The sequence below is a fragment of the Saccopteryx leptura genome, chromosome X (assembly GCF_036850995.1).
Source record: "Saccopteryx leptura isolate mSacLep1 chromosome X, mSacLep1_pri_phased_curated, whole genome shotgun sequence".
In the NCBI taxonomy this organism is placed as follows: domain Eukaryota; kingdom Metazoa; phylum Chordata; class Mammalia; order Chiroptera; family Emballonuridae; genus Saccopteryx; species Saccopteryx leptura.
The window spans coordinates 11691711-11704561 of NC_089516.1; the positions used below are offsets into that span (position 1 = coordinate 11691711).

Here is a 12851-nt window from a genome sequence, read left to right on the forward strand (position 1 = left end):
CAACAATCTCTGTACTGGTGGTTGTGATGTGGCTGTTATAGGAGTATTTGTGCTGTGCGCTTTGCTCAAGTCTGTTTCACACCTGCTTTAAGACTCCCCATATGCAGCTGTGCTTTCATTCTAAGCTCAGAGCTACGCTGGTTAGTTTCTAGTCACATCATGTATTTAATATGAAGTATGTTGTGGTTGTAGAGTTAGCCAGTTTAGCATGTTCCTAATCTGAAAATAGTGGACCTCTCTAGGAAATGCCACCCCATTTTCCAGTCCCGGCGCCTCTTAGGTAACGTCATAGCATCCTTCCTTCTTAAACTAGCTTTTAGAGTAAATAAGGAAAAAAGCCATTTGTTTTCTTCTAGCTATGTATTGAGAATGACTCATAAGTGTACAGCTTTTCTTAAAGGCCAGAGGATTACTTCTCAAGTGCGTAGAAGGCGCTCTTTATTTCTGTTCACCTAGGTCCTGGTGGCGACCCAACTTTGAGCAAGGGCAGTCGCTCATTCCGACTTATTCCTAGAGCTCAGCTAGGACTCAGAAATCTGCATATTCTCTCCTGATCAGAACACTTTTTTCCGGAGAGCACTGCTTTTATATCTAGAAGTTCATTCCTTCCTGCATTATAGTGGGATACTGAGCTCCGTGCCAGCACTGAGAGCCACAGACTCATACTTTTGTGAACTGGGAATGTGGTATGATACACTGAACCAAGTCCGAAAATACTGAAATATTTCCTTACCTCCTTCAGTTCATCACTAATGAAGTGTGTAGACAGAGAAGACTTATTTACACTTCGAAACAAATGGTTTCTTTAAAGGGGGCAGCAGCAAAGACAGTACAAATGTTAACACGTGTCCTGTCGCTAATCCCCAGGACCAGACTCTCACAAGAAGATTCTCTCAGAGCCCTGAAGGGCCACCTTACAAAACAGAAACTTGTAAGTGGTTCGGATTCCTTCCTTTCGCATCTTGACCAGCTGAGATACAGAATATCTTGAGGTCTGACTCAGCTGGGTGAAAAGTTCTTTCTTAGAAACCATGAGTAAATACAAGACACCGAAGCTGTGACAGGACGAGGCCCTCGTCGTCCGCTCCACACACGTGGTGAAAGCGAGGTAGCTAGGAAACCGGGCCTGCTGCCCTGTTGTACTCGATCTCTTCTTTTTTTAATTGAATGTACTATAAAAGATCATAGGCTTTTGTGCCGAGTCAGTTACTACACGAATATTCATTTCTCATAGTGCTTCGTTCATTCATCAGTGTTAGGCCTGGTCCTGACTCTCCCTTTTTCCACTCTGGGCACTGACCCACCCCCCTTTCGTGTATTTCCTATAGGCTATTAAATATGATCACAACCTGCCTTGTATTTTCATCCATTAACTGTTGACTCCCAAATTTGAGGAGGTGTGTCGTTTTGTTTTGCCAGAAAAACTTTGTAATAGTTGCACGTTGGATTTCCAGGGCCAGAGAGCTGCGTCAGTGAAACTGGTTTCACTTCCAAGGCCCTCATTACCTACAAGGTTAAGCTCTCTGAACCCCATTTGATCCTTGGGTCGTATTTTGATCCTCCTTTGGAATCTGAAAAAAAAAAAATCGGTATCCGTGTTGTGTGCAGATTAGAAGTTGCCTTGTTTGTTACTCTTCCAGCGCAGAGTATCAGGGAGAAAGAGGCCTTATCTGTTCCTCCATCCCCTCCGTTTGACAGACTGCTAAGAATTCCTCAGGACTTCCTTTGCTTGGGGATTGTATTGTACTTTCCCGAAAGCCTGACCTGATTCGTTCCAGGCATAGACAGGCTCGTCCTAGTGTTCTGCTTCAGGGTTAATCAGGCGAAACCCAGGAATAGAAAGGGTAGATGCCTTGACTTTTGTCCCTTGTTGGGGATTAAAGTGTTTATCGCCAGAGTTGTCAAAAGCTCCAGTTACAAAGCATTCAGAGGTTCAAGGACAAAAAGATGCTTTTCCTTCCGGAGGACTTTGAAGTTCTCCACAATGGCTCAGCTTTTCCGAAGTGGAAAGCGAAAGTGGTGCAGAATCCGTTTTCACTAGCGGGACCGATGGATGATACTAGCCCTCTCCGTTTCTTCTCCCTCTTCTTGTTTCCTCCTTGGTCACTGATGGAGTCAGGCTGGAGGGGTAATGCTGTGATTGCAAGAAGTCAGTTCTCACTGGAAACTTAGATTGATTAACAGAAACAATTAAACCAAACAAAATAGTGGCCCCTAATTCCTATCTCCAAGAATTGCTTTTGTGCCATTTTGAATTCAGGTAGTTATTCTGTATATACTTAGAAGACATCTCTGGGAAGTTTGAAGGTGGTATGTGGGAAGATACAGAGCAGGGTGACTTTGAGAACCCTGCTCATGCATGAAAACAAACAGGGATGAGCCAGAATGATGTAACATCCAAATCTGTGGCAGTTGAAGAATCAGTGGAAATTCTTAATTGCACAGACTTTATAAATCCATAACGCAAAGTGTAATTCCATACTTTTTACTGTGGCAAGGGTGTGCTGTGGTGTTAACCTTTTTAATTTTTGAATCCAAACTGAATTTCAAGTGTTGAATATTTAAATTCCTCACAAGCTAACTATGAACCATTTGTAAAGTGTTTCTATAACTCTTTGTATCATGTGTTGGTACATCTTATCAAGTTTTTTCTGGCATGTGTTCCATTCTGAACTTCTGTACAATTTCTATCGTTGCTGTAAATAGTATACAAATATCTATTCCGTGGTAACCTTAATTATCAGCATGAAATGGTTAATTTTTACTGAGCACAATGTATTTTTGAATGGATCTTCCCAAATGTCTTTAATAAAATGCAGATTTTGCACTGACTGATGTGATTGCCCGGCATCCAGTCTTGAGCACTGTTGTCCTCGGGTGTGAATCACAAGCAGCTCGCAGTCAGTTCCTTCTTTGTAAAGAACTTGTTGGAATTCAAATGAGGGATAATGGGCCTTTGAAGTTGGAATCTGTTTAAGGGATCAAGTTAATGTAAAGCAGGGCAAATCCTGTTATTTAATGATGTTGATAATTCTTTTGTATTTATAAAGCTTTTTTCCCCCTTCTGGCATTTTGAAAACTGGTTTCTTTTACACTCTGGTGTTGTCTCCTTTGCACATTCCTGTTCACTTGGTGGGGCGGGGAAGATGGGGGAGGGTGGGGGGAGGAGAGGGGAGAGGATGTTGTGGGGGGAGGGTGGGGGAGGATGGGGGAGGGGGAGGACAGGGTGTGGGGGGAGGATGGAGGAGGGGAAGGGTGGGGGAGGATAGGGAAGATGGGGAGGGTGAGGGGAGGATGAGGAGGGGGAGAGGATGGGGAGGGGGAGGGGAGAGGATGGGGAGGATGGGGGAGGATAGGGAGGATGGGGGAGGGGGAGAGGATGGGGAGGGGGGGAGGATGAGGAGGATAGAGGAGGGGAGGAGGATGGGAAGAGATGCTCATGGCCTCCTGCTCAGAACTGGAGAAAGCGAAGAGGGACAGCTTAATGAGGGCTTCTTTGTGTTTTAGAGCAGGGGGTTGGCAAACGTTTTCTGTAAAGGGCCAGATAGTAAGTATTCCGGCTCTGGGCCCCTGGGACTACTCAGCTCCGCCATGGTGGTGCAAGGCAGGCAGCATTTGTCGCTGGAGGGCGTGGGGTGTGTCTGTATTCTAGTAAAACTACAGAAACAGGCCAGGCGCCAGACTTACTAAGCTGTTCTAGGCCTTCACTCTTGTCTTTAAGGATAAGAAGGCCTATAAATGCTCAGTCAGGGAGGACAGACTTAAATCTTGTGAAAACACATCTAAATATTCTCCAGCTTTACCTTTCTAACAACAGTAGCTAAAGTTCAGTGCATGGAATTCTTATAAGCACTGTGCCACCAACTTCTTTGCCCCAGGTGTCTCCTTAACTCATAGATACGTATGATTCCAATTATAGTTTTTATCGGTCTTGATAAAAAGTATCTGGGGCTTGTATTTTTTTTTATGTTCATAGCACTTTACTACAGCCGAGCACAGTGCCAAGTGTTTTATTATTACATTTACTTTTCACAACAGCACAATGAAATGGGTTGTGTCCCCATTTTGTAGATGATAAAATTGAGGTCTGTGGCCTTAACATGAACTCACCCAAGCTCAGCTAGCTAGGATTGGAGCCGAGTCTGTGCCCTGTAAAGCCTGCCCTTTGACACTGCTACCCAGCGCACTTGCTGTGTCGCCACGTATAGAGACTGACATGGGCTTCATGACACAATCCGTGCACCACCTCTCCTCCCGTCTCCCAGCAGGTAGCAGCTAGTTTGATTTGCGAAGAGAGCATTTACTGAAACAAGTCACCAGAGGTCCAGAGACTGGTGAAGTAGTTCTAAGCACAGGATCTAGAATCAGATCGCCTGAGTGGAATCCTACATCTTGTGTGGCTTTAGGCCAGTTACTGAACTTTTCTATGCCTCAGTTCCTTATCCGTAAATGGAAATAATAATAATAATGATACCTGCCTCATAAGGTTGTTGTGAGGACTTGATGAGATGATAACTTGCGAAGCACTTGGTCGATTGTCAGTATATACGAGCTATTACAACATCACTGCCAGGGCTTGGGCCCAGTCGGCAGCGCTGTGAGGTTGAAAAGGAATGCACTGAACCTTAACTTCCAGTTGTGGAGAGCTCATTAAACACCTTAAGTCCATGTGTCTTATTCGATCTTCACAGCCCTGTAAAATTGTCCAGGTTAGGAACCATTGTGACTTGCAGTCACTTGTAGCAGTGGCCCTTCCAGCCAGCTGTCCATTCATACAGGCCTCAGCAGTCCCCGTCTGGGAGACAGAGAGATGGGCTTCTGGCGACCTGTGTTCAAAGGTTCGCTTTAGGTGTGCAATCTTCTGGGCTCTGAGACTGGATACAGAGTCACATCTTTATTTGGAAATACCTTGGCTTTGTCCAGTAGCTTCCTCCCACGCTGAATACCAAAACCAGCTCAGACTTTTTTCTTTATCTTGGCAACACTTACTGCAAATTCTTTCTGTTGTTCATAGCATTTAATTTAGTTGTTTCAAATTCTCCTGCAATAGGCCCTGGCCAGTTGGCTCTGTGGTAGAGTGTCAGCCAGGTGTGTGGACGTCCCAGGTTTGATTCCCAGTCAGGGCACACAGGAGAAGCACCCATCTGCTTCCCCCACCTCTCCCCCACTCTTCCTCTCCCACAGCCATGGCTTGCTTGGTTTGAGCACATTGCCCCCCCAGGTGCTGAGGATGGCTCCATGGAACCTCTGCCTCAAGCACTAAAAATAGCTCCATTGTGAGCATGGCCCCAGATGGGCAGAGCATCAGCCCCAGGTGGGGGTTGCCAGGTGGATCCTGGTCGGGGTGCATGCTGGAGTCTGTCTCTCTATATCCCCTCCCCTCACTTGGAAAAGAAGAAAAAAAAAAACTACTGCAATATGTTATCTATATTTTACCACAATTTAAAAATATATATATCTGACAAATGTAGACCATACTCTTGCATTTCAGAAAATAAAAGTAAACGTGTTAACATAAGGTAAGAGAATCAATGTTTGCTACACTATATATGTATATTTTAATTGGAAGTTTCCCCCACGAAAGAACTAATACTGCAAACATAGTTCATGTGTTTAAAAGCAAAATTCTGTTAAGCTTCAGATGTCCCTCAATAAAACTTTTATTTTTATACGTTCTATGAATTCAATGAAGTAAAAAATTCATATGCTGTTGTAAACAAATTATCTACAGATAAATGTTTTATGGATTTCAGTATCTCATTTATTAAATTCTGAAGTATTGAGCAATTTCCAATGTGAAATCTCAGCTTACTTCTTTGCAAAAATTGACAAGGTGATCCTAAAATCCATATGGGAATTCAGGGGACACAGAATAGCCAAAACAATCTTGAAGAAGAACAAAGTTTGGAGGACTCACACTTTTTAATTTCAAAACTTACTACAAAGCTACAATAATGAAAACAGTGTAGTGTTAGCATAAGGATAGACATGTAGATCAATGGAGTGGCATTCAGAGTCCAGAAATAAAACCTTAACCTTTATGTCATTTTTTTTTCAATTGAGATGCCAAGGCCATTCAATGGGGAAAAAATAGGGTGTGTTTTTTTGGGGTTTTTTTTGACAAATGGTGCTGGACAACTGGATATCCACATGCAAAGAATGAAGTTGGACCCCTATTTCATACTGTGTACAAAAATTAACTCAAGATGGATCAGAAATCTAAATGTAAGAGGTAAAACTATGAAACTCTTGGAAGAAAACATAGGTGTAAATCTTTAGGATATCAATTTGGCAGTGTTTTCTCAGCTACGACACCAAAAGCACAAGCAGCAAAGAAAAAAATAAACTGGTCTTCATCAAAGTTTCAAATGTGTGTCTCAAAGGACTCCATCAAGAAAGTAAAAAGATGCCCTGGCCAGTTAGCTCAGTTGGTTAAAAGTGCCCTGAAATGAGAAGGTTGTGGGTTCAATACCTGGTCAGGGCACACACAGGAAGCAACTAAAGAATGCACATTTGAGTGGAGCAACAAATAAATGCTTCTTTTCCCCCACCCCGCTCGTCCCCCTCCTCTCTCTGTCTCTAAAAATCAGTAAAAATGAAGCCCTGGCAGGATAGCTTGGTTGGAGCATCGTCCCAGAGCGTGGAGCTTGCCGTTCAGTTCTCGGTCAGGGCCCATACCGGGACTGTTCGAGGTTCCTGTCTCTCTCCCTGCATCTCTTAAAAAAAAAAAAAAGGAAAATGACAACCCACAGAATAGGGGAAGATATTTGTGGATCATATGTCTGATAAGGGAATTGTATCTAAAATGAAGAACACTTACAACTCAATAATGAAAAGAGGGCCTGAATTTAAAATGGGCAAAGGATCTGAATAGACATTTTTCAAAGAAGTATACAAAGGGACGGTAAACACATGAAAAGATGCTTAGCATCATTAGCCATGGGGAAATGCAAATCAAAACCATAAGATACTACTTCATACAACTCAGGATGGCTGTATTCAAAAAGACAGATAATAACAAGCGTAGAAATATCCGAGCTCTAAGAGACTGCTGGTGCGAGTGTAAAATGGTACAGCCGCTTTGGAAAATCATCTGACAGTTCCTTCAAACTTTAAACATGGTTACCATATGACACAGCAATTCCCCTCCTAGGTATCTAGAGCCAAGACAAATGAAAACATACATCTGCACAAAAACTTGTACACAGTTGTTCATAGCAGCATTCGTAATAGCTAAAAACATGGAAATAATCCAAATGTCCATCAGTGGATGAATGGATAATATAATGTGGTCTATCCATACAATGCAATGACATTCTGCCCTAAAAAGGAACGAAGTATTAAGACATGCTACAACATGAGCGAACCTTAGAAACAGTTCATCGAAATAACCCAGACAGAAGGGCTACATATTGTGCGATTCCATTTATGAGAGAGGTCCAGAACAGGCTGCAGAGACAGAACTACGTCAGTGGTCGTCTAAGGCCGGGCTAGGCAAGTGGATTTGGGGAGTGATAGCTAATCGCAACGGGATTCCTTTATGGGGTGATGAAATTGTTTACAAATCGTGATGATTGCTCAACTCTCAATACCCTAGAAGTCATTGGACTGTACACTGTAAATGGGCGAAATTTGTACGGTACATGAACTTGATCTCAATAAAGCTGTTCCCAAACAAAAATTTCCAACATGAGTAAGTATTTGGAGAACTTTTATCCCTGCCTTGCACCATTTCATTCATTTTTCCCCTTCGCCGGATTTCCCTCCTGTGCTTGGAATGTCAGGTGTAGAGGACCTGAGCAAGTTGGCTTTTCTTGGACAGAGCATGTCATGGTAAAAGTTCATCTAACTTTTCCAGTTAAGGTAGCATATCCAATCAGGCGTTCTGTTCAAAATGCATTTGTCCGTGTGCTCTAAGACCAGAGAAGGATTTTGTCCCACCCTGAATTGATTTGTTCATATTTGAGAGAAGGTGGGGCCGGGAAAAGCACTTTTCTGGGTTCAAGTATACAGCCGGGGGGTGGTGGTAGAAAGAGGCTGGGTTAAATATGAAGCTGCTCTAAGCCCAGCGACACCAGGAAAGACATTGGGGATTTCAGGAGGCCGCGCATGCCCAGAGAAGGTGGATGTGATGGCCGGGATGGGGGTAGCATGAGTCAGTCACAGGGCCTCCGCATTTGAAAACAGTAACCCGGGAGATGAGCTGCTGGCAAGGGCTGTACTACAGCAGGGCTAGCAGAGTCTTGGATTCCTCAGTCTCGGTGGAGGGCCCTCTTCTCTGATTCCGCCCCCTCTCCGCTCCTACTTTCAAATCCTCTCCTGCCCACACACCATGCCATTAGCCCTTCCCAGGAAAGGACCTGAAAACTCGGGCTGAGCTATAAATGACAAGGGAGATTAGCCTGTCCTTCCCCAAGCTCTCTGCTTAATGAGCTTTTCTCCAGGAGGGGAGGGCCAGGCCGATTCTGGCCTGTTCTTCCCAAGGAGGTTGCAGCTTTAGAAACAGGCAGGTTTGGGTGTTTCAAGGCAAGGGGGCAGAAGTTAGAAGGTAGGCTCACCAGGCATCACCACATCTCCCTCCTTAGGACATAGGTCCTGATCGGTTCATGCAAAGCCAATGAGCTCAACTAATGGGCCTCCTCCGGGGTCAACTGTTTGCAAAATGTTAAGCTTATTGAAAACGGTAGTCCTAGGGAAATTCTGGGGTGCCTTCCCATTTGGGATTCCTAAATATAGAGGAACTTGGCTACTTACACGTGCAGCCTGTCCTGGGAACTCACCTAAATAGTGACCACAGCCTGGGATAATTTGCCGGAATGGGTTGCAGAATAGCGCTATATGTACGGAGAGCTCTGAGACCCCCCAGTCCCTGTGAACATGGGGGTCAAAGCTTAGCAGGGGAGGCCCTCCCCCCTGGGGCCTTTGGTTGTGTGTGGCTCTCAGGAGACGGGACATGGGCTCACATCCACTGTCCTCATCTCTGCTGCCCAGTCATCCCAAAACCTTCTACTCTGTGTACCGTCACCCCAAAACCTTTTACTCTGTAGCAGCGCTCTGTAGTCCTAAACAGTCATTATTCAATGAAAACTTAGCTAAGAGAAGGCGCAAGCTTGCTCCCCCGTTGCATTCAAAGGCAGGCTTTATGAAACATAATGTTCCTGCTTTGAATATAGTAAAGCAAAAGAAATTTCAGATTTCCAGGGCTGCTTTGTGTCCCTCTTCTCCGGGACTATACCTTTCACAATGCCACTGTGGCTAAACAAAAAAAGAAACCAAAAAACAAACAAAAACCCAACTGAGAGCAGCAAAGGACTCCTGCTACTTAGGCTTTTGTCTGAAAATTGTTTTTAGGGACATGTTCTTTGTTCTTATTTTCTTTGGCCCTGAGCAGGGAGTATGTTTATTTTTCTTTTACTTTTTTTCAGTGAAAGTGGAAACTATATCTTTTAAAAAGGGAAAGAAACATTGTCTACCTAGCTCTTCATTGAACAGAGCAAGCACAATGCAGTCCCGTTTGTTGCGGTGGGGCGCCGGGCCCCGCCCCCAGGGCTGCCCCCTCCCGGTGGCGTCAGGCGCACTTGCTGACGCACTCCAGCAGCTCCATGCGGATGGCGATGCGGACGTGCCAGCCCAGTGGGATCAGCCGGATGAAGCGGGCGATGATGGGTGGCCGCAGAAGGTTTTGGACTGTGGACGTTCTGTCCGAGTTCCCATAGAAGACCTAAAGAAAGGAGTGAAACCCTGTCACCGTCACAGCAGGGGAGGGGAAAGGAAGCGGGATTCCTGTCTGCAGCTGGTCCCAACTTTTAACTGCAAATTCTCAGGAAGCAGTTAAAGCACAGAATGTGCAGATGCCCCACAAAATCTGACCTGGAGTGGTGGTTACCACCTGCACGCTCTGGCCTCTGAGTCTGGAAATATCTAGAACTGCATGGTCCAGTAGGCTAGCCAGTAGCTGCATGTGGCTATTTAAATTTAAATGACTTCAAATTAGATAATAGTTCACTTCCTCATTCACACCAGCCTCACACACAGCAGTGCTCAATAGCTAATGTGAGGCGTGGCTGCCATATTGGACACTACTGATATTAACATATCCGTCATTGCAGAGTTCTTTTGGATTGCGTGAATTCTTTTAAAATGCCTCTTGATTCTTAGCACCAATTTTGTGTTTTAATTCTTTGCATTTTGACAAGAATTTTGAAAAGGACCGTGTGACCTAAGAGGAATGTTCCATGTTCCGAAGGTGTCGAAAGTGAGGCTGAAGTAGCAACTTGTGAGCGGATTCTGCAGTCGTTAGCTAAAGCTTAACGGCGTGTCTCTACATCAATACAATAGCAGGTGCTTTTCATACACTGGAAAGTGTTTTCTAAAAGAAGACACACTAGAAGGAACTTTCTGGAAGGAGGAGGGCGGTGCCCAGAGAAAAAGGGTTTGTTTTGTTGTTTTCAAGGTATAACCTGGCATGATACAGTGTGTAAAACATAAAAGGCGTAGTGTTTGCCTATATTTCCAAAAAAATCATTCTTTTCACTCTTTCCAGAGTCATGGCTTTCTGCCTGATGACACTGGAACATTTCATTTCCTTCTGGTATTATTTTCAGAAAAAATATGACTGCCGCATTGGTCTTATCCATCCACACACACACACACAAAAAGGACCTCAAATGCCATGACCTTACCTTTCTTCCCAGTAACAACACCCCGCGTCCCTTTCTCTGAGCTGTTTGCCCTTGAACCTATTCAAGTCAGAAGCCAGGTGAAGAGGGAGGGCGGAACAGGCTCCTCCAGACTGCACAAGCGCCCAGAGTGGAGTGCATCTTTGCAAAGAACATCAGGCCTTCAGAAATGCAGTGCTTGAAAAGAATTCCCATATCTTTTTGAAAAGCCAATAAGAGCAAAACTGGAATAAAATGTCCTAGTATCAAGATGCTTTTACCTATTATGTTCAAATTCTTCAAGATCTCAAGCCATGAATGTCTTGCTATACTAATTGGCATCAGAGAGGACAAAGCCTTCTGATTTTCAGCTGTGCACGTCTACTTAACCTGATTAAATTTCCAGATTAGCTGGGGGATGTCCTCACAGGCAAAAGGGCAGTTAACATTTCCAGATAGGTAGTAAAATTTCCAGCTAGGTAGTACAATCATCATAGGTGTATATAAACATTACACACACACACACACACACACAGAGAGAGAGAGTGTGTGTGTGTGTCTATTGTGTCCAGTCTATGGTGAACAAGAGTTGGGTGTTGGCACTCAGAGATTACTGGCAAATAATGGTTTAAGGGCCTCTGTGTCTGCACTCTTGGACTTGTTTTAAATGTTTATGTACTTTAGTAGCTGGGTTGTCCAGAGCTTCCCAGCTGTTGGTTTCAATCAATAACTGAGGACCTAACTGCCTCAGTAATAGATCAAGTCAAACCTATGCAACCAAATGTTCAATGACCCAATGAATTTTAAATAGGTCAAATGGCTGCTTGTGATTATTCAAGCAACTCTATGCTGATGTGAGAGTTCAAAGATTTCTCTTGCATGTAAGAGTGGCACTCATTTGTAAACAAACTGCTAGGCGCCAGAGATAGAACAAGAAAGACACCTGCCTTGGGGTCAGCGCTCTGACAGAGGGTGGCGACAGGAACACAGGGACACTGGAGGAAGGAGAGTCCCAGAGAGTGTGAGCTAAGGTGACTTGGGGTGTGCCCTGCTTACCCGGTTATTTCCAGTCTGGTCCTTGTAGTAAATCCAGTTCAGGCTCTCATCGGTTCTGTACTGCACACTGTATTTGGTCATCCACTCATCAATGTCACAGCGACCCTGGGTGAGGATCCCCGAGATCACCTTGACCTCCTTCAGATCTATCTGTAACCACTGGCTGCTGTCCTGGAACTTGGAGAGCCAGGAGCACCTGCCAGGGACATGGCAAAATCACCAGGAGCCCTTCCCCAGCAGTTCCTCGGAAGAGTCTGGCAGTGCTGTCTTGTGAGGGGATGCCAGCATCTGTAGAGCCCCTCTAAGCTTGGACTGAGCTGCAATCTGGGAATCACTCACAGGCTTGCATCCAAGAAGTGCCCAGCTTCTGTGATATTTGCATCCTTCTCTCTCTCCCTGCACCGCCACCGCCAGGGGAAAAATTGTCACATTCAACAAATTCCTCAGAGAGCTGCCTTCATGTGCAGCTGAAATCACCTCGGGGGCAGGGCTGAGCACAGCTCTCTTCAATGCCTGCTTCTTGCACCCACCAGCGCCCTTCCCTTTTCATTAGTCTTTCCTGACACTTCTTTCACCACAGCTTTTGTTTTTCTTTCATTTCACTCTCTCTATACATATCTGGTCTCCTTCAGCTGCTGTCATGGGTGGCTTTCAGGGAGTGTCCACCGTGTGCAGCGCACTGAGCCGGGTGGCTCTGGGTGGCCTTTTCACAAGCTAACCCACCTTGATGAGACTGATATGTTTTTTAGCTAAATCCCTCATAAATTGTGGAAACCTGTAGCTCTCCCACTTTTATTTTTTAAAGATTTGATTTATTAATTTTACAGAGAGGAGAGAGAAGGCTGGGGAGTGAGAAGTATCAACCGCTAGCTGCCCCACTTTAATTGTTCATTGATTGATTGCTTCCTGTATGTGCCCTGACCGGGCAAGCCCAGGGCTGTGAACTGGTAACCTCAGTGCTCCAGATTGATGCTCTATCCACTGCACTTCCATATGCCAGGCTGTAGCTCCCCCACTTTCTTATTGTGTATTAATTAGTTTCTCAGAACTCAGTCCTTGAGTACTTTCTCTTCCAATTCCAGACTTGCTCCTCGGAGGCTCTATTGCAAACCTTTTCTAAATTTCAAATCCTGAAAA

The 12851-nt window shown here is 44.7% G+C and overlaps 2 protein-coding genes across 4 annotated transcripts in view; one reads left to right on the forward strand and one right to left on the reverse strand.

Moving 5' to 3' along the window:
• Positions 1–12851, forward strand: part of CDKL5 (cyclin dependent kinase like 5) — a 203833-nt gene that overhangs the window by 182724 nt on the left and 8258 nt on the right. The gene's annotated exons all lie outside the window — the stretch shown is intronic.
• The window catches only part of RS1 (retinoschisin 1), a 31916-nt gene continuing 25196 nt past the window's right edge, over positions 6132–12851 (reverse strand). The window contains exons 5-6 of the mRNA XM_066357394.1: positions 11715–11910; positions 6132–9721 (exon numbers count right to left, since the gene is read on the reverse strand). Of these exons, the coding sequence (XP_066213491.1) occupies positions 9569–9721; positions 11715–11910 (349 nt within the window). The 3' untranslated portion in view covers positions 6132–9568. The remainder of the gene's footprint in view (positions 9722–11714; positions 11911–12851) is intronic.